The 22,650-nt window shown below is 38.5% G+C and overlaps 1 protein-coding gene across 1 annotated transcript in view; it reads left to right on the forward strand.

Annotated features, from left to right (window-relative positions):
* Nucleotides 1-22,650, forward strand: part of UBE3D (ubiquitin protein ligase E3D) — a 94,172-nt gene that overhangs the window by 40,377 nt on the left and 31,145 nt on the right. The window contains exon 8 of the mRNA XM_050893824.1: nt 15,082-15,220. Within this exon, the coding sequence (XP_050749781.1) occupies nt 15,082-15,220 (139 nt within the window). The remainder of the gene's footprint in view (nt 1-15,081; nt 15,221-22,650) is intronic.

Raw genomic sequence — 22,650 nt, forward strand, 5'->3', positions numbered from 1 at the left:
AAGTAAGTGTTACTATATGTTGCTTGTCTAGGGCCCTGGATGCACACCTATTTCAATACTGTTAGGACAGGGTATCAAAGACACCGTCCCTCCGGTACTAGGTGCCGGTGTTGAGGCTGCTGGTTGATCCGGCAGTGGTGATGAGGAGCAGTGGGAGGTAGGCAGTCGGAGACACCTGGTAGGAAGATACTGGCATCTAGCATGAGTACAGTTCATATCATTTGCCTAGAAGTTTCAACAGGCAGCTCTGTCCTAATAAGTGATAGATAGCTGTGAGCCCTGTGGTTATGGGCCATGTTTTCTACATAGTGCCTAATGCTGTGCTCCCTTGGTTTGTGGTTAGAGCCTTTACTGGGGACTGTGGTGTGACCACTAGTAACAAGGCAAGGGGATACCACATTGCTTACTGGGTTTGCTGCCTGCCCATGGGGAATACCACCTCTCTGCTGCTCTGCCTGCACTGCCTAGGTGAGGAACTTTGTCAGATTGTCTCACTTAAGCCAACCCTGCTTTTCAGTCACGGTCTTAGCTGAGGTTACTGTTCCAACTGTTCGCCTTGCTTTTGCAGCGCAGGCGTCTGAGCCACTTGACAGTCAAGTCCTCAACCGCTGCAGTTTAGAGCATATGGTTGAAGGTAAATTGTTGCCAGTTTTGGATTGCTTAAAGACACTGCACCGTGAACTGTGGCAGTTTAGGAAATGAGTGATGAGCAGTTCCGATGTCCAGGCAGGGTCAACAGCTGGGACCAGTATCTTCATCAGCTATCTCTTCCCTGCTCATCAATCAGGTCACTGAGTACCTAAAACTGAGTGATGCGAATACCTCCCAGCGTGCTCACAGTGCACAGAATCAACAGGTCACACCAGCTTTACAGCATTTAAGCATTGGTTCTGTATGTCTTCTGTTTTCAGCTGTAACTAGTAATTTTTTTTAGAAAATTAGTCATTACTTAACCTATGCTGATTTATCATAATTGCATCTATAAACCCATTTCTAATGGCTAGACACAGGAATTTCAACAGTCCCTTCGCTAAGGCCACACTAGTCAGCACGAGCTAAGACTGATATGTAGACGATTTTTTTTTTCCAAACTCATAAGGAAGTGTAAAAAAATTATGATGTTGCTTTAACAAGGCCCAAACTGGAATTTGGGATTATTTATCTAAGCCATTATTAAAGACAAAAATTTTTCTATGTTTAGCCATGCAGAGCAAAGCTGCTCTTCAGACAGTCCAGTGCACTTTAAAAATGAAGAGAATTTGATAAACCTAGAACTGAAATTATGGAGAGAAGTATGAAGGATCTTTCCTCTGTATCCCTTTACTGCAAAGCCAAAGTTACTATTAACCACTAATATAAAAAGAAAAATGGAGTGACAACACCTCTTGAATTTTAAGCCATTTCACTATACTAGGAACCAGCAGTGGAAAACTTTTACCATTGTTAGAAGGAAACTACTTGCGACACTGAAGAAAAAAACAGAAGATGAAAAAGATCTGCCTCATTCCCTAGCAGGAGGATTAATTCTCCTGTTCAATTAATCTGATTTCTTAACCTCATTCTTCAGCACCCAAATCTCTATTCTTTCTCTGTGAGGTAGTTTTTACTCATGTATACCTTTGTTGGGACCTCAGTTTAGCATCCCCCTACTGCCTTCTCCTAGAAAGCTCTAAAAGGAGAATTAAATGGAATGTATTTTATGAGATACTTTATGTTCAACTCCCTCTTGTTTTCTTTCAGTAATTAGGAAATGAAAGTGTTTCTAAGGGCTTGGAAATGAAAATTCTGATGTAAAATTAGACCATTTAATTAAATTATAAAAATAGTACCTAATATTTGTAGGAAAAATATTTTACAAGAGGCCATAGTGTGGTTGGTAGAAAGTTTTAAGTTACACACTTTCAAAGCAACAGAGTTGCTTTAGACATTTTCAGTCCTTTTGTAAATCTGAGCAATCTGTTATCCAGGAACTTAAACGCGTTCTTTGTCTCTCTCAAGAAATTAGCCATTCCTCCTTTTGTGACAGTAACACATTGATAAATACCTACGCTATTTCATTCAGTCTTCCTTTGGGTAAATTTCTGCCATTTTCATTTTCACTGTTTGCTGTTTTGAATTAAACTTTGACTTTCTTTTACCAAATCTGTTCTGCCAGCATTTCAGAGTTAATATGTGATTTCTATTCTGCAGATCATTCAGATGCACAACTGAAGCATCAGACACAATGATGTTGCAGTCTCATGAAACTGAGTTCACCACTTCTGCAGGCATGTCCAGATCCTATTGTATAGGGTATTCTGTCCTCAGACTTATATTCCCACACACAAGAAAAATCCGTAACACTGCATATTTGTTGTAATGCCTTAAGGGTATAAGTTACTCTAGTAAAGGTGAATTTTATGTCACCGGTGTCAGAAACCTTATTTGGAACTGTGACTGGGAAAATACACTTCCTCTTCTTTGCAAAGGTCCCCATTCATCAAGGCTTTCTGATAACTAGCTCTGAAAAGCTGTTCAGTGAGATTCCTCTGAAAGAATTTACATTCACTGGCAGTCCATACAGGGCAGTCTGCAGGTAAGTGGGCTGCACAATCCCAAAAAAGCATTGAAGAAAAAACGCAAGCCTGAATGTAGCTGGGGCTGGTATTACCATTTTTACAAGCAGTGACACTTAATATTGCATGAAAGGATGCAGACGCATAGATGTTCTAGATTATTGATTAAGCTACAGGTGCTGACCTTTAAGCAGCATGTGCATGTATTTTTACACTGTGTAGATACAACAGGAATACATAATCACTCCCATGCCCCAGATAATAGTTAGGTTTTGTTTCAATAAGTAGTGGGAACATTGTCTTGGAACGTCATTGTGTTCACCTTGCTTAATGTAGAATGATCTAGTCTGGATACAAAATTCTACTTTTTTGGACACAGAATTGGTAAAATAATCTTTAAATCTGACGAAGCCCCAAACCATTATCTTTCATCTCTGGAACTGTTTTTTTTTTTCTGCAGCATCTGTGAGATTTGAGATTTTGTCAATAATGGGTATTGAAACTGGGCACACATGACAGTTGCTGCTACTCTGTAGATATTTTAATCAGATTTACCAATTTGGAAATCATCTGGTAGCTGTTTTGGGCAAGTGAACCAGGTATTTTTGGACTGACTTCAGTAGTGTCTCGGTAAGCAAAGGAGGACTTCAAACAGATGAAACTGGAAAACAAGTCAATCACAGTTGAAACTAATAGCTGAACTAACTTAAAATAATTCTTGAACTTGCATTTGTGATGCTTGGAATTATTATAAGAGGCTGAGAATGGTAAGTATAGTTGTTGTCTTTAAATCTTGGACATTGTACACTAGTTTCTTTTGAAATAGATATACTAATAAAATTCCTTGCTGAGGTGGTGCAGCTTGGTTCACTGCCCTTCTTGTCATTATGAGAAGTTCTGCTCCTCTTTGAAAGCTAAGTTGTCTTTACTGTCTCCAGCTTTAAATTTTTCTTACGCATTTGCTCTTTGAATAATTAGCTCATCTGGGAATTGATTGAATGAACTCAAGTGAATTAAATGCCATTTCAAATGAGATGGGTCTTCTCTTTCTTAAGTGTCTGACCCTCAACAAATCCGGGCAGACTGCTCATGAGGTTTTTGGAACCTTTTGTACTGAACTAGTTCAAAAATTTAACTTTTGTATTTGACCTGCCTTGCCACTGTTTTGAATGATGGATTTGGGCTTTTTGATTGCCTGTTTATCAACGTTTCACCTTTTACATGGTGCAAAATAATTCTCGGATACTGAACGTAGCATTTGTACATAGGGAAACTTTCTGTTGAGGAAAAGGGCCCTTGTATTTGTGATAGGATACTTGACACCATGTGTTTTATGTTCTGCAATATAACATCTCGTTTTGATGGTTTTGAAATTAAGGTTGTAGTTTCATGAAGAGTTGTAAAGGCACCTCAGGAGACTAGTGCTATTGATAGCATCTGGGCATTCAAAACTCAAGACATGCCAGTATTGGTAAATATGTCTTCCTCCTATATTTTGATTGAAGTTTCCAGCCTGTGGGAGGGAAAGGAGGGAGGAAAGAGTCTGTAAAATCATTCCTGTATGAGAGTTTGGTGGAAGTGTAGTCCAGGAGAGAGCAGAGACATTTTGTGTTTTCTTTGGGGCTTCTGCCTAGTATCATGATGCCTGGAGGGGCTGAGAGACAGCCTGTTGTCTCAGCCTCCGGGTGGGAAGGCAGGCTGTGTACAGGAGATGCTGGCTAGTGTGCACACAAGTAGGAGGAGTCCCCCTGCATTTACGGTGCGATCACGAGAGGGTGAGGATGAATAGAGGTAACCAGCAGAGTTGTTCTTTGATAAGATTCCATAAGTTCTTGAGGTTGGTTTATGGAAAAAGTACACTGAGGCAAATATGTCTTATTTCTCTGGGGAAATGAAGTGTGTGTGACAGTACTTCCTGTCTGCCTTGCCAGTTACCCCCACCCTCCTTCTCCTGCCCCTGACTTTTAAACACATTGGACAATTTTGGAGATAAACGGTGTGAATGATACTTTTCCCACAATTTCTGTAAAACAGGTGGCTATATAGAGGAGAGCATCCTTGTTAATGCCCCTGATGAGAAAAAACTATGGGTTGAAAACTACAGTTACAAGAAGTCTGCTGAGGAAGGCAGCTGGTCCACCAGCCATCACTAGTCCCATGAGCAGGTGGAAATGCTTCCTTAAAATTACATGAATCTTTCAAGGCTGGGCTATCTGGAATTATTTTGCATTTACTGTAGGGTAACCATATTGATGTCAGCAGTTTCCGTGAAGGAGCTTTTACATAGTACTTTGTTTTTCTGCAGCCCTACTGTGCACTTCTACCCTTCAGGAAATGAGAGTTATTAGAGGAGGCTTACTCCCAGGGCAGTGGCCCTTATTTTCCTACATAGCTGAAGTGTTGGAAGCTTAAAAAAAAAAAAAAAAAAAAAAGCTGTAACCTCAGAATTTGAATACTTGGTTGATACATGCTGGGAAGGGACCTTTTTAGGTCAGTGGTGCTGCTGCTCACATTTGATATTCCCTGTAAGTAAGATGGCACCAGTCAGGCTTTTAGCAATAGGTCAATAGCATGCTGCTCTGTGTCCTCTGCATTCATCCCAAGCACAGTAGTCTACAGTTATTGCAATACATTAGGGAAATTATGAGCCATCTGTTCTAATTTAGAGTAAGATGTATCCAGGAAGGAATCAAGAGGTGCTAAAGGTGAAGAAAAGTATTTTAAGGAGCAGGCAAACCTATCCCTTCATTCTGAGCTGTAGGCATATCCAGGAAAACTGCAGTGTAGAGTCATAGTAGAACTGTTGCTAGTCTAGATGGTGATGACGATCAGCAGTGCCACCTTCCACTATGCTGAATTATCAGCAGTGATCTGGCTACAGCAATCTGATCTTTATTGTTTTCAGAAAAATTATTTGAATTCTTTCCACCTGGGATGCAGTAAGACATTCAAAAACTGCAGCTTAAAGCCTTAACACAACCATTAAAGTGAAGCAGCACATTCTAAAGCATTGGCCACACAGTTTTTACAAGAGTAATTTGCTTCTCCTTTTAGTGGGACCACATTGCTTTCCTGCTGAGAAGTCTGCAATTACATTGTACTTTGGAGCTGCGCCAGCAATTCTGCATAGCGTGGATGTTCAAGAGCAGTCGCAGCAGACTTTAGGCAATGCCCAGCAAGAGCTAAGCTCCTGTGCTTTTCTTGATTTTGTGGGAGAACTTCTAAATTAATATGTGAGTTCTGCTCTTGCACCCAGCTAGGCAGAAATGATGTAGGGAATTTTAAAAAGTAGTTTCAAGGAAATACCTTGTGAATCTGTTGAATTCTGTCTGCCATGTTTTCTTCCTATTATGTCTATGTACGTTTGAGCATCACAAGCCCAGCAGGAGCTGTTTTCTCCATGAGCTTGTATTCCTCAGTGGGGTGCTCTAAAGCAGAACTTCATTGTAACTGATGAAAATTTGCTGCATTTTTCTGCTTTTACAGCTTCAGCTTTTGCCACAAATTCTTGATGTTGCAGATGAATGAAGAAAGAATTTCTCTCCCCATAGGCAGTTACTATTATGGGTTGGCTCTGTGGATATAGCTGCTGCTGCTGCTGTACCTTTATGCGCTGTGGTTTTGCTGGTAGGACATATCCTGGAAAGTACCTGGCAGGCTTGGTATTTTATATCCAAGGTCGGTTCCTGCAAAATTAAAATTCCTTTTTCTCTTCATTCTATGATCAGCCTATTTTTTGCTTACCTGGTGCTGAAACTAAATAAAAATGATAATGTCTTAGTTATATTCACTGACCATCTGTACATGGTTTGAGTACTGTCATGAATTTTAAGTTTAGTATATTTGCAAGTGTTTGTGGTCCCACGCATCTAGGTGTCCCATTGAACATAAGTCTGCTTTAGACATTGTCGCTTGATTTAGCTTTTCATACATTCATTTTAGATATTATGAATCTTCAACTTAAAGGTTGCAGAATAGATGAACACCGGCTAATCCTTCCCTGTGATATTTAAGCTTTATTTCAGTGATTCTTGTAGCTGAAATTCTGTTTTGTCTTCTGCAGAGACTGTACAGTTGGTGCTGTTTTGCAGTGGAATGAAGATATTTTATGGGTGATAGGGTTTGCAACTTAAGATTAATGCTTTTGAAATTGCATAGCAGCCAGCTGGAGGAGGGAAGGCAATGTAGAAAAGCAGTTGGTGAACACCCAAATATCTTTAGTCTGGAGAAGTGTGTTGAGCATTACTTTGAAATTACATGCTCCAAGGCAAAGTTACTCCTGGACGGGATTAAAAACTCAGGATTTGTTTCCATGCAAAAAGTTGCATTATGTCGAGATAGCTTTCTGTGCTTCAGAGGAATAATCTACTTGTAAACAATCTTGTCTGTCTTGGCACAATATACTAACGCAGTTGTTTGGTTTTCTGTTTTTGCCCTTTACCACTTTGAGAAAAAAAGGATTTAATTCTGTGGGCTATACACAGGCTTTATTTGTGCTAATAGCATTTTTTAATAACTGTACCAAAACCAATGTAGTTACATCTAAGTTAATATAGGACAGTTGAGTCTAATAAAAATGTTGGTTGGTGTGAAATCAAAGAGAATTTGGCCTGTACTTTACAGGGTGAGATAGGCAGCTTTTACTTCTCTCTCTGACTTCCCTTAAATAGTTTAAAATAATGAAAGCATGTTGAGAAGTAGTAAAATAATTTAAAATATATAAATAAAATTCATGTAGTTGAGATTCATATGCAGTTGTCTAATGCAAACAGAATCATTTAATCCACTGTCTTTTAATGTACCTTTTAGCATGAGTTATTTAATCTATGCTACATATTGGAGTTAGAAATGAGAAAACTGCATGTGGAATATCTATTTTAAATCACAAAAGCATTCATTGGCGCAAATAGCATAATTTTACTTAAAAGTCACTTTGAAATATTACAAGAACATTTGATACTTCTTATGTCAGCCCTTCTGAAAAATATTATGGCAATGGGCAGATGGTACTCTGGTGAGGTTAAATTTAAATTTTCATTATAAGCCTTTCTTATTAGTATTAAATAACTTGTCCTTTTCAAATGGTGACACACTGAAAGTTCAAGGAAGAATTACATTTTGTAGGATAAAGCATTTTAAACCTGCTGAATTGTTTTTGTAGTGGATTTCTAGATAACTTCTTTTTGACCAGACTCCAGAAGTGCATAGTTTTTCCATTCAAAATATGCATTACTCAGAAAAAAGACAGAAGACTGTTAATAATGGTCATGTGTTTGAGTATACAACTATTTTATCTATTTATATTAATTTATAGACATGTGCATAATTGTATAATAATATGATTAATTTATATATAATTAATATATAATTATATATACTATATTGAAGTATATGTACTCTATGCTATATAAATGATGTAAATTTATTTTAAGGATTATATATCAGTAACTTTCTTATAAGAATGCTTTACTGGAGAGAGTATTTAAGACTACTTGAAAATACAGAAGTTCAGTTAAATAAACCTTCATCCTGTCTCTATAGTGATGCACTGAAAAAGGTTAAGGTTTAAAACTTAGAGATGAAGCTTCTGTTGCTGGCCACTGTAGTCCATTGCAATAAATCTAAAAAAGCACCTCCTCACGTGGGTCCCTGGATCACTGTTCTCTGTCTTCTTACTTCCCTTGATATGTTCCTCTTCTCTTGCTCATTTCCTTGCAAGGACACCAGTGGGTTAAATTTCCGTTCTTCCCTTTGTTGTCTCTTATGAGAGATTTAATACCTGTTGGTTTGGGATACCATGCGACTAGTAAAGATCCCAGGGAAGATTTGCTTAAAAACCACACTTGACACTCCCAGCTATTGAGGATGAATAATGAATGGCATTAGAACAAGACTGCAGATGTTTGTTTTAGGAGGGAAGCAGTGATTCTGTAAAGAAAGGTTTTTTTCCAAAGGAATTTGCTGTAGACTGTGGAAGCACTGCGCTTCTTAGTGTTCCATATTATTTAAATTTTGGCAAGAGTTTAGTAGCTAATGAGCATGCATTGATTTTTATGTCATTTTTAGATCACTGCAAGGATAATTAAAAGTATAAATAACTTAGCCTCCTGGTATATTAAGTACATAGACACATCATCAACCATAATTTAGAATTGTTTTTAGAGTAAATCATTTTTACAAATGGTTATTTAATTTAACAGGTATGTCCTTTAGTTCAGTAAAGTCATCTGTCATTTATATCAGAGCTGTAGCTCATGGAAAGGGCAGCTTTGACAACATTCAGTGAACCGGGAGTCAGGGCTGAGCTTCTGTTAGCTTTTATATTGGATTCTTCAGCACGGCCTTGATTCAGCAAAACACTGAAGCCATAGCTAACATAGTAATCTTCAAGGGTTTCACAGCATTTGGAGCCCTAAATGCAGAGCGCATTTACCTAGATCGTAACTAATCAAGTCAAGTTAATCCAGTGCCTTGGTAGCAACACTGAGTAGTGCTCTGAGTAAGAGCATTTTCCAGTTTTGATCTCTGTAGACTACCCTGGGTTAATGTATTTATAGAAGTAGCCTGGTAAATCAGAGGTGGTGATGGGGTTGCTCTGGAAAGGAAAAAAGAGCTTGCCTGTTCCTCTTTAAAAGCAGACTTATTTTGTCTGTTGCTGAGCCAGTTGCATTTTTAAATGAATCTCATGCACGATGGAAGGTGATTACTACTGATAAATGGCCTTGGCACTGGTGGAAGAGGCTTCTTTTGAAAGAAATGCAGTCTAGTGAGAAGTCTGGTCCAGTTTTTCAAAATCTTGTGAGAATCCTTATCATTTTTTCCTGGTTTTGAAATACAAAGATTCCTCTTGCTGCACTGACATGCCGTGAATATTGTGTTTTTCGTGAAGACTTAGGACATTATGGGTGGGTTCCACAACCTGATGGATGACTGTGTTTGTTTGCTAGTACTTATATCAAGGAATTATGAAATAAATGTATGTCATGATTTTGGTGTCTTAAACCTTGCTTTTAAGGACACAATTTTCAAGTGTTACTCTGACATACGTAGGCATTTTAGCAATTCATTGGGATCAATTCCATAACGAGCAGTGGAGAAATACCATTCTCTGATGCACAGTGAATCAAATGTGTTTATCTGAAAACATTGTGATCAATTACTTCTGCTGGAGAAGTAATGTTCTTATCTTTAGTCTTATCTGAGTAGTTGTTTTCAAGTTTTGCTCATCTCTGCTTTCAGAATTAATGGTTGAATTTCAGATAACATTTGCTAATTTATTTTTTTTTTAAAGAAATCCAAATTTCCCTGGATTTCCCATTATTATCAGCTAAACAGCTTTGAAAATACCACTTCATTTTTAAAAACATCTTTCACTTATTACTATAGGAATTTTACTTTCCTAGCTGTATTTCTTTGACTGGTTGTGGGAACATGTCAGTCATATCATGCTCTAAATTTCTTCTTCAAACAACCCGTTCCTTAGAGAAAGCATTGAAAAGGACAAGGGGGAAGATAGTCTCAGCCTTTCATCTTTATTTCTTACTTGTTTTAAATGCTCCATTCTGACAGTTTAGCACATAGGACGTAGTTATTTTGTATCAGCATCTAGCACAGTAGCAAAGTATCTTCCCCCTTGAGGAGAATTTTACTCTGTTCACTTTCTGTACTACTTTAGTTCAGTTCTGAAATGTGTGCCAGAAATACATTAAACAGTTTGATTAGCATTCATCGTATGTGATTCTGTCTTTCTCAGAATGAAAGTTATATGAAGGTTTTAATTATATCTTTTAATCTTATGTCTGTTTATTGTGTTTTCATGGACAAGACTAATGTATATCTTGTAGAGGGAACAGAAGGGGTGAGTTTGAGGTGTCACTTTAATCTGCAGAGGCTGCATCTCAAGTTTGGTTAACACTGGGAAGAGCTCTGACTCTTGCTCTTACTGGGGGTCAGTTCCATTATCACCAACCCTTCTTCCTGCCCCAAAACTTAAGAGCTTTTCTTTTCCAGTTGTCCTGAACCCACAAAATTGAGTGCACTGAAGTAAAAGCACCAAGTCTCTCAATTTGGCTCACTCATTAGGGAGCATGGTAGGCTATGAAGAACATGTTTACTTTGCTTATAGTGGTTGGTTTTGCTAGATAGAAATGTCATATTATTGAGTTTATGCTAATATTGTCCTGGGTAAACATCACTTGATTATCCGGTATATATGTTGCTGAGCTCCATCAGCAGCTTTTCTCTGTGGAATAACTAATGTGGATTTCTCCTCACTACTCAGACACTGATTTTCAGGAAAACATGAAACGTCCCTAAACATAATATATTTGAGATCTTTCTTAAGAAAATTTGGTTGAAATGGGCCAAGAGGTTTAAAAGTTCTGTGGAAGGGGGGGATAAAGAAAAGAGGGACAAAACGGGAAGGATGGAGTGACAGACAGGATGCTTAGAATGTTTTGGGTTTTCCTGTTGGTGAGATCACCGGCAGGCAAAACTGGATGATGATGATTTACAGAGGTGGATTTAATGTCCTGTGAAAAAATTCTCTCTGACATGTCCTTTTCTTAACTTAGAGCATGCTCCTAGTTTGGACCATTTTACTGAGTATGTTTACTACATCTTATTGTTTTAAAGCCTGGTTTCTAAAGCTGACTCACATCTCCCTCAAATACTGTCAAGGTCAATATGTAGTGGTGAGATTTTACCTGTCATAAAGTCAGTCCAAAGTAGATGCAGTCTTGCGCCCTGCGATGACTTAGGGAATCTGTGTAGAATTTATGAATTTTATTTGATACTGAGGGTCATAATTTTTTTTTGTCAGACTGGGAAGTCCAGAATCTCAAGGCTTCTTTGCAATGTAGAAAAGTTGACTGTTTGCAGAAGGAAGAACATAAAATAGCATTATTTCTCTTGTTAACCTCACCTTCCTCCAGCTAATCTGTCTTACCTCCCCCTTATTCCTTTCAGCCAGTATAGCAAGCTGTGCTGTGCTCTCTGGGAATTAGGCTGGCTCTTGCCTTTACTCAGAAAAGGAGCAGGCTTGGCCCAGCCTGCTTTCTGTCAAGGGAAGCTTAGAAGCAAGAATTCATTGCTGAGTAAAGGTATTGAGGAGCAGGGGAAGAGAGCATATGCATGCGAAGTCCTGTCTACATCCAAAGTTACCATGTGCACATCTGAGTCCTACTGGTTTCCTCCCTGTCTTCTTCCTCAGCCCTCCCAAAAACTCCTTCTGACAATTTGCCCTATCTTCATGTCAGATTGAATTATTCTTTTTTTTTAAATCAGGAGAGCAAAACACAGTTTTGTTTACATGGCTGAGGAACTCTCAGCCAGCTCAGACTGTTGGCATTTGGGATTGGTCTGGGAGGAAGCACTGAGCTGATGGTCTGAGTTGTCCTCCGTGGGTGCTCACTCTCCTGAGGAGCACTATCAGCTGGTCTGCCACTTTCAGTAAACAGAAAGCAAACAGTCTCCTCTCCTGTACTGGAACTTAGACAACTCTCCTTATACAGAAAGGTTCTGTGAAACTAAGGTGAAAAAACAGGGGGGGGTTGTGTTTTGTTTTGCTTTGTTTTAAGCATAGAAGTTTTTCTCCTTCCTCTACAATGAAGATTGTGGAAAAATGCTCCCAAGAGTAATAGCGGTAAGGAAGAACAAAGAGACATGATCTAATAAAGCAGTGACTTCCCACAAGCACTTGTGTTAAATGCTGTGAAAGGACAAGTCATAAAGACTAATTCCTAACATGAGTGTTCCTGGAGCAGTAAGTGCTAGGACACACATGGTTTGTTTGTAATAAGGGAATACACCGGAATCGTTTCAGGAAATACTTATAACTGGGCCATTAATAAACAAGAATTACAGTATAATTAGGCTAGATGTCTTTATGCAACAGTCCTTCCCCCAAATAAACCAACAGCCACAAAAAAAGCCCTAGTGCAGTGTCAGGGCTGTAAGAGTTGGGCTTTAAAATGAGGAGGCAGCTCCAAAAAATCCTCAAGTCAAAACAGAAGAAGGGTACTGAAGTAAGTTGTGATGTTTTGAATATTGCTTGGAGTTCTGAAAAGTTTCTTTGCAGAGAAGGTGTTGATCTGTGGAAACACCTCCCCAAGACCCAGAACCTTAGCATATCACCTCCAGTCTCCAAACTCTCTAGCTGTGTTTGAAGGTGCCTGCACAGTGCTTTGTTTAGGCTTGCTGATTTCTGAAAAATTGAAAGCACCAATTTTGCTAGCTTCACCTAAATTTGCCTGTATCGCCAGACAAGATTGTAAAAAATGTAGAACAAAGACCTAGTAAGGAACATATAAAGGTAAGTTTCTGATTATGTGTGGAAATGAAGTTACCAAATGATAATGAAATATAAAACTCAATTCCAGATTACAATTAACAAGACTCCTTGGTTACTGGCTGCTCAGTGCTCATCATCTAGAGCTAGATGTTCCTCCTGGAGCATTTACAGAATCTCTGGACCAGTCAGGGCTGTGTCTCCTGGGCTTGACCACTTGCATAGTCTTTTAAAAAGAATCCTGCTTCCTTTCAATACAGACGAAGTATCTGGGACTTAACTGGAGCCTGGTACCTTTCAGTAGTGAAAATATTCCAGGGCATCTTCTAAACTGCTCACCTTCCTGTCCTCACAAACAAGTTTTTCTGTGGTAGCTTTAAACAGCTTTTCCAGATCCATATGGTACAGTGTAAGTGTCCAGTGACATACTACATATTATGAAGGCTGTTAATGTGCCATAGGTTCTGGCCTCTGTCCTTTGGTATGACCTCAGCCACGTGTGGAGACCTTAAGTGATGCACTGCCATTAGAAGTGCCAGAGGGTGCCTAGCCCAGACTGCTTTCCTCCTTCTCCTTACCATGTACAGTTTAGACCTCCTTACGTCAAAGTGACCCACTCTCTTTGGTGAGGGTTGAGAAAAGACATGGTACATTTGGTAATTTAGAAGTGATATAATTCTCTTTGGCTTTTATTGTGAATTTAAAAAAAAAAAAGTGAGAGAAAGCACTTCTTTTTTTAGGGAGATGGAAGCCCCTCTGACCTTGTGTGCATTATGGGTCTTTCTTCTATGTATTGAAGCAGAAGTGGATTCTTACATACCCATAGATAAATGAGGAAGGAGGAAAAAATGTAAGGATTAGGAAAGAAAAAAACAAACAGTTAAAATTCAAGAGGCCAGTTTGAGACAACTGGAGGTAAGAAAGTGAAAATACACCCACTCTTTGAAGAAAGATGTGTAAATTATGCTAAGTAGAACATCTTCTAGAAGAGCTGAGAAGGTGCTAGGAAGAGTTAATAATGGAAGCATATGTACAAAAAGTGTATATGCAAGCCTATATCTAAGAAGCAGGACTTTACAGAGAATCGGTGGGTTTGGGAGACTTGAGAGAATGAGAACCATCCAGAAGGACACAGATATTGTGAAGAGAGTATTTGCTCAGTTTTCACCATGCTGAATGTTGGGGTGATGCCTACTCTTTTAGGTGCTTAAAAAAATGCAGCTATTTATAGATAGGACAGTAAAACAAGCTGATATGTTCACAAGCAGCGGTTCAGTCAGAGTAATATATTTCCAGAAGAGCTGGAGGAATTTAAAAGTGAAAGCTGATGCTAAAATTATTTATTGAAATCGTGAAGTCTTCGACATGGCAGGGTAGCAAGCATTGTCCTCCAAAGTGATGCTCTCAGATCTGCTGACAATAATTGGTGTCCGTCTTGCTCTGGAGTATCTGATACTAGCTGCTCAGATAAAATTATTAAACTAACTGGATCACTGGTCAGTCTGACAGTTTGTGCATTAAGGAGGAAACAAGCCTGAACAATAGGAAGTGGAATGTTCTTGTGTTTTGAGTTAATCTTGTTGAACTAATCTTGTTCTTCAGCATGTGGTAGCGGGAACAGTTTATAGAAATGTGCTTTCAGAATGTTGTTTTTATGACTAGCTCTAGAAATCTTAATTCTTTTAATACATCTAAAGCAGAAAGCTGTATAAAATGAACTGGGATTGAGTTTTTGCTTGGTATAGACTGTTTGTTAGTAAGGTTCCAGTGAGAGCATCATAAACATCAATTTTGAAAATCACACCTGACCTCCTATCTTTTCAGAAGTGAAGGGACATTTTTCTTTCTAGAAACAAAATAAAAAGTGGAGGCATTATGTTCTTTGTAGAATACTCTATACGTAAAAGAACTATATGATGTGAAATTGCCAGTGGCAGATGAAATTTAGTTCAGAAGTAATCAAACTTTGAATTAGAAACATGAGCAGATTGCTCTAATGTATGCTAGGTTTTCCTTTCACATTATGTATCTTTTTGTAAGATTGGTGGTATGGATAAGGTACTCTAAATGCACCTTGTATTTCTGGTAAAACACACTTATCTGTGACTTTTACATGGAAAATGTGAAGAGAATCTTTTGTCACAATACTATGACACATTCTAATATTTATTTGAAACTTGGGGGTTAGATATATTTTAAGAGAATGAAAAAGTTTTGTTTTTTTTTTTAACTTTATAGCCTTGCTGATGCATGGGAAAATGATATTGGCGTTCATCCTTTAAAGTTTCCATCAGAAACATGTTTGGAATTACTGCTGATACTGGGTTTGAGTACCACCTCTCTGCCACCTTCACTTCGATGCATGAACTCTTTTCAGGTAAGGAACAGCTGCTATTTCAGTATAAAGGTGTTACTTCCAGGAAAAAGAGAGATCCCTGGGGCCCATAAACCCTTTCAGAGTAAAGGTTTATCTTCTGTAGTTGCATGACTCTCCATTATATTAAATATAGCAATAGAGAACTTCTTGTAGTGCTCAGTTTCTTTCAATTGTATTGTGTAGACCAAGGCAGGAAATGTCATTGGATTTTTAAACAGTGAATCACTGTTTAAATTAAATTAGATGTTTAAAGAATTTTCATCAAACTTAGGCTTGAGTAGCTAGAATCATTATATAAAGTCTTCTCGGCTTAAAAAAAAAAAAAGTGAAAGGTGAAAACCTGTAAAATTAGGAGTGAAGCATTCACAGTTTTTTACAGTGTTCTTCTGTATGTTACTGCTGAAGTTCTCAGCAGCCATAGAAATTTTCCTAAGAAAACATTGTTGCAGGCACGTTAAATTGTGATTTGTATTTATCATGTGTCTGAAGATGTACGATTTTTACAAATGAAATACACAGACATCTCAATTCATGATGATACGACGTGTCAACTCAACCTTTTTATGATGCTTCTGTCTTCCGTTGTAGTTACATAGTCCATCAGTTGTGTATTGATGCAAATCTAAAGTAACCAGCTGTTGAGCAGTAAGCATACCTGAATCTGTGTTTGTTTTGAGACCTACAGAGGAATCATCATCTTAGTCAGACTGAGCATCCTAAACAGTTTATAGCATGAAATCTGGTAGTTTCTATTTGTCCATACTCCCAGTTTGTAGTTAAGGCACATTTAATTAGTGTTCCTGAGTTATGTTTACTGAAAAATAATCTTATTGTAGAATTTTGGAGCCAGAAAGATCATGGTCATAAACAAAAATCAAGTAATTTATTTTAATAGAGTTACACTGATGTACAACTGCTGAAAACACCTCTAGATGTTAGGAAATAAGTATGCAACTGCATTGTCTGCTCCCTTTGCATCTTGTGAGCTTGGAAACAGGGGATCTGTGTACGGTGAACTCTCGGGTATGGCAGCGGCCATTGATTGTTTCAACACGATATTTTAATACCCAAGGTCAGAATTGTTACTGGGTTGTACATTTGGAGGCCATAAAATTGAAGAATCTCCTGGATGCCGGCAGAGTGAGATGGCAAAAATTACAAGGTTCAAGGATTGGCCAGTACTAGTTATCCATGCAGTTGAATAGTCCATATTTCCTATTAAGAAGTGAACATTTTGGTTGTCTAATCCAGGAGGATGTATTCCTTGTCCATTACATTGTCAGTAATCTGTGGTAAAGTCTTCTCTGCTTTACCCATGATAAGTTGAATAGGAGTCTCTTCTTGTATGCTGAGGCTGTATGGCCTGTCTTGTTTCTGTGCGTACTCAGTCCCAGGTTGTGCATTTAGGATTTCATTTGATTTGTATATCCGAGTAGAGATAGGAAGTGATAAATGACTGTCAACTGGTGCAGATATGAATCGGTAAACTCAGGAAGGGTTTTTACCTCAGACTACACAAAACACCAGGCTTCTCTTTTTCCTTGTCAGACTCTCCATGATTGTACTAGATTGCTCCTGGGTCATTTTAGCTTCGTGAGGCTGTCTCTGGAAATGAACCGTCACCCTGGAAGCCCTCCATGCACAGCCTGGAAGCGAGTCAGGGGTAGGGTTATGTCAGCCGTGGGGCGGGAAGGCCCCATGCATCCCCTGGAGACCCTCTGACCATGGCCTTTCAAACCTAAAATTTGGTGGAGCCGCTGAAAGCAAACATCGCAGTGCTTTGCTGAACTGAAGTACTGTGGGGGATGGCGTCTTCCAGCACTGGCCTGCGCAGATCTTAGTTTGCCCGCCTGTGTGCCGAAGTAGGTGATGTGACAATGTCCAGTCCTGGTTGCAAACATGATTTCAGGCTGAAGGTGCTATATTTTGAGCTGATTCCCAGTGTCTGTGCTTTCATAGCAACACAAAAGGCAAAAATTCATAGTTTTTGAAAAGCCCAAGTTCTGAAACCCGCTCTGCTAAGGTAGTGTTATATTTTTCCAAGTGGGAAGAAAGGAAAATGGCTATTTTGATAAACTTCTGGGTCCAACTTTCACTGTCCTTGCCAGACAGTCAATATCACCAAGTGTTTGTCCTGGAGGGCAAACACTGTCCAGGAAAATATTGTTTTATTTATTTTTATCCTTGCGAACCTTGTTTAGATCTCAGTCTGTGAATCCATGAAGCAGAAACAAAGTTTGCCCAAGCTTTTCACTGATGCTTTACAACGGGCTGTCAGCCTTATCAGGTTTTTTTTTGGCTTGCTTCTTTATACTCATGTTCACTTTCTGTACAGCAAATATTAGAATTACATGTCCTAGTTTTTCTGTATTTTTCTTGGAAAAAGTTGGCAAGACCTGCAGAGAGCTTCCATAATTATATTAAATTGTGCTGTTGCCTGAGCATAAGATCCCTCTGCATCCAAAATAGTGAAGATTGTGAGTCAAACAGGGTATAATAAAAGGGCACTAATTGAAAACTGGTATTTCACGTGTCTTAATGGAGTAATGGCAAAATGACAAAAACTGGTTTTGTTTTATTTTGTGGTAGACCTAGACCTGGCAGTAGTCTAGAAAAAAAATAAAACATTTTAATTCTATATTACAATAATCCTTGTATTTGAACTGAAAACAATCGCAGAGTTTCCTGTTATCCACATGTGGCAGTCTTGTTCAACAGGAGGCCATGCTCTTGCAGCTGAACGCTGGCATCTGAATGCTGGGGGAGTTAGAAGGGAAAAAACCCCAGGAAGTGTCAGTTTTCTCCTTTCGTAAGTGTTCCCACTGTTGGACACATGGTGTGGAGCTAAATGGACCACTGGTTTCCACTGGCACTTTTCTTTATGTTTTGATACAGTATTTGAAGATGCATGTAACAGGCAGCTGTATAAGTAGTGATCTGAAAGTTACAGTTTAACTCCTGATATCATGCCAGTATAGCTTTAAAAAATCCAATTGTTTTTAATTAGGTAGGCAAAAATGATCTCACCCACACCCCTGTGTTGTTTGAGACTGTATTTACCCTCTCTCCGTATTACATTACAATATTGCAGTGTTGACAAGCCAAAATTTTAGTTGGTATACATATGCATTGGATGATGTTTAGGTTGTAAAAAGCACACAAAGGAAATGTGCTTAGTTGCTAATCATCTCTCTAATAAACTCTGTTCTGCTTTGTGCTCTAGAAGTGCTCTCTGGTCCTAGCTTAGCAGACTCTGTATCTGTACTGAGACATAAATTACATTTTATTTTCCAATGGTGTGCTACTGCTTAGTAACATAATATTTGAAATCACTTTTCAATTCCATTTTGACCCTGTGAAGATCTTTCAGTGCGATTTATGTCACTGGAGGAGCCTGGAAGAAAGGAGCAGCAGCAGACTATGTTACATAGCTCTCTGCTGAGTTTAAGATGCTCACTGCAGCCAGCTTTTAAGCTTCCCAGGTGGTTGATCCTAGGTACTAGATTGTCTTTGGCTCATCTCTCATTTTACCTGTGCCATTGATGTTGTTCTGGTGGACTGTAGAGAGTTAAATCTTAGGAAGCTTGAGCCTGGAAACTCTGAGGGACTAAAGTGGGTAGACCAATTCTTGCTGGTTGATGGCTGCCCCTGGGTTTACTGGAGAACATGGATTTGCAGCCCTGACTTGCACCTTCCCATGTTTGTAATCCCTCAGCCATACTAAGGATGTCTCAGATCAAGGGAATAGGATTGACTGAGGCACTTGATATTTATTCTGGAGCAATGCAGAAAGCACTAAGAAGGGAGAGAGGAGTTCGCTACTATGTAAGATTAAAGTATTTTTTAGCTTGCTTTTGCTCTGAGCATTGTTTTGCCGCTCTCTCTTCAGGTCTGTTACACTGTATGGAAAGCTGTGTTAGCTTATTACACTCTTGATCTATCTGGCTCTCCACCCACCTGAGCTGTCAGCCCTTTGCTTTAGGAACGGTTGGGCTTGACTTTGTGTATTATTCTTAATACTTGCAAGCACTTGTAGCTAGTACCCACTTGAGTTATTGTGTACTTTATCACTGAACTGTTCAGCTGCTACTCCTCAGCGCGGTCTGGGAGGATGTGTTGGTACTTTAGAGCCTACAACACAAAACAGTTAACACAGGGAGATGTTTTAAAGTGACAAGTAATCTCTGCTGTGTTTTGCTAACCTTATCTCGTCTTTCTCTGAATTCAAGCACAGTGAACAGAAAATGTCCTGGATATTGAATTCTTATGATGATATATGGGGCTGTTCAGCACATTCTCTCTCACTGCTGTTATTGTGGGAAACCAGGCATTCTACTTCCCGTATCAAGGCACTATTCATAAGGCCACAGACTGTAACAAGAGTTCTCAGAGTTAAATAGATAACGGTTTTATTTTTACTTTTACAGTTGCATGAAATTGAAAGAAGATTGTGATTAAGAACTGTGGAGCCGTTTCAAAATTTTATTTGAAGTAGCCCTTGATATTCTTCGGTGCTGCACCCAATGCCACTGGTAGCTTATCAGCACACTGTCTGCTTTGGTTAAGAGAAGTAGAGCCAGTGTTTAAGAAAAAACAAGAAGTGTTCATTCTGTTGTTGCAGTAAGCATTCCTAGAGGTGTCTCTGAAGGAAAAACTCATTTGCAGTTATTTTGCTTCCAAAAAAAGGAAAAAAAAGTTTCTCATAGAGCAGCCTATCAAGTTCTCTATCATTTGAAGTCTTTAAATAAAGTGCAGAAAACTTCCTAAAAGTGACAGGCTTAGAGATACAAAGTCGCAAGTTGCTCAGAAAACATAAGAATGAATAAATAAAGTATTCATTATAGTTTAATGGCTCTAATATATGAGTATCAAAAGTACTCAAAAGACTCATGGAAGGCAAAATACAAAATTACTGCTGTCTCTCAGGTCTACACATGGTCTGAACTAAAGTGTGCCTTGATACTTAGTGTTTTTTAATATTGATACTTTTATATTTTGTGTGTGTGTATATGTATATATATAAAGCACTTCAAACTTGTTTATCGCAAAAAGAAGCTAGCTGAAGATAGAGGGCACTTGCAGATGCACCTGTGTTTTCTGACAATCCTTTTTGAAGCAAACAGCGAAGTAAAATTTAGAAAAATCTGCTCAGCTCAGCTCCTCCTTTTGTTCCATTCTGGGCATTTGGAGCTGGAGAAGTTGCACAGAGTCTTTTAAGTTGGACTCCACTCCTTTGGAACACTGTCAAAGAGCAGCAAAGACAGGACAAGGAGCTGCTCTGGTTCAAAATGATTTGGGAAATAGTGATATAAGAAATGAAAATATCAAGAGGGAAGGAATGGCTTTCAAAATATTGTGTCTTTTATTAAACTATCCCAGAAAGGAAAAATAAATAAGTCAATTTATGCAGTAAAATAGCTTATTATATTTTTAAACTTTTCTTTTAAATTACACTCTGTATTACTTGCTTACTGAGGATCTCCCACAAAATGAATTATCGATTTGAACATGTATATCCTGTAATAATTTGCAGACAATGGAGGCGTTCCTAAACACCGTAGGATTTTTTTTTTACAATTAAGGGTTTTTTTTAGTCTTTCTCTGAAGCTTGTGGACTGCTTAAGTCTCTGAAACTTCTGAATGAACATTGACAGTAATATGGAGAAGCCACTGCAAATACATTGCAGTCTCTGTTGCAATATAGTCATTTTTGTTTCCCTTAACTGACTGGTTTTACAAAATCTAAACTACAGTGAGGAAAACAAGTGTAGTTAGTGTCAGCCTCTTTTGGCTGCTCCTGTTTCCCCCAAACTAATGGTGTTTTGATTTTTGCAGATTAGTATAAAAGTGCCTGCTATGTGCTTTTTCTAGTTTTGACTAACGCGGATAGGTTGCCACGATGACATAGGATGGATTAATTTTCTGTTTTATTGTGATGATTATGTGGAAGTTTTTAAGTTTGATTTCAAACGATTTATTTTAAATAGGAAATAAGTACCCAAGCCTTATACAGGAAAGCAGATGTAGTTTTGTAAAATATACATACAAATATTTCATTGACTTCAAAATAAAAGAAGTTATAACGTGGGTATATTTTGGGGTTTTGTTTGTGTTTGTCTGCATTTACTAAAGCCATAATAACTCTGTTGAAACACTGCAGAATAATTGGAAAAAAATTATAAAATGATATTGAACAAATGCTGACAAGAGGAAGTGATATTAAGAGAGTTAGTGTTTCAAAGACAAATCTAAATACTACTTTGCAGAATGATAGAGATTTCTAAATTCAGTTAAGAGATTATTGTCTTGTTTTTCTGGTCTGCTACTTAATTGTCCTATATTAAGTTGATTTTTATTATGGCACTCAGGTTGTCTTACTTGGTGTTCACTGTAAGCTATCTTTTAAAAGTATCTCCAGAGTGTTCAGTTGTATTTCTTGAACAGTGAGACTATCCACTTCTTTTAACGTTAGCTCTTGGGGCCTCAAGCTGAAATGGAACAATTTTTTTATTGAACTATAATTAGTATTTTGAAGTCTTTGTTGAAACTATACCAAAAATGTTTCATACTACTGATTCTGCATAAACTTTATTAAAACATAATGTCTCCTAGCTGAGAACTGTTTGGCTCTGCATATGCAGGAGCATATTCAGCAATGTCCTATACCTCCTTATGTGTCCCATATATGACTCATCCATATCTGCAGCACAGGCTCTCATTTCTAGGCCATGGTTTTGTGATATCTGGTGCTGCTTCAGAAATGCTGATGGGAAGGTATTATCTCACTTATCTAATATGTGGCATGGCTACATTTCCTCTAATGGAAAGGAGATGCCCATTTATATTGGCCTGAAACAGAACAAAATCAATCACATGTAAACCTGAACTGAAGCTATGAATGGGAAAAATGCAGGCTGAGCTTACTTGTGGAAGCACAAAATTTTATGATTACTTCAGTGCTCAGTGACGGAGAGTCAGGATTTTGACAGCAGTGGTCCTAAACTGAGATTCAAAATTTGTCATCAGTTTCTCAGAAGACCTAATGCTTCTTTTCTTCCAAGACAGTTCTCCAATAGAGAAGAAATCAGAGAGTGAACCTGGGCATATCCTAAACAGAAGTAGATTTAATTACAAAAAACCCATGAGCTTCCAGTGAGAAGCAGCTACATGCAGCACACAGGCAAGTGCCTCCTCTGGAAATATAGTCCCCTGCTGCTTGAGAGGGAAGATCTGCCAGAGGAACCAACTCATCTGCGTGCAATTCCCTCTGCCTAGAGTCTGGCAACAGCCACCTGTAACATCAGCATCTGATAATACATTTCAAACCAGTTTTCTTAGAAAACATGCTCAAATATGTCATTGTGGTGGGTTGACCCTGGCTGGACACCAGGTGCCCACCAAAGCCGCTCTATCACTCCCCTCCTCAACTG

This window comes from Gymnogyps californianus, chromosome 3 (assembly GCF_018139145.2).
Source record: "Gymnogyps californianus isolate 813 chromosome 3, ASM1813914v2, whole genome shotgun sequence".
Classification (NCBI taxonomy): Eukaryota; Metazoa; Chordata; class Aves; order Accipitriformes; family Cathartidae; genus Gymnogyps; species Gymnogyps californianus.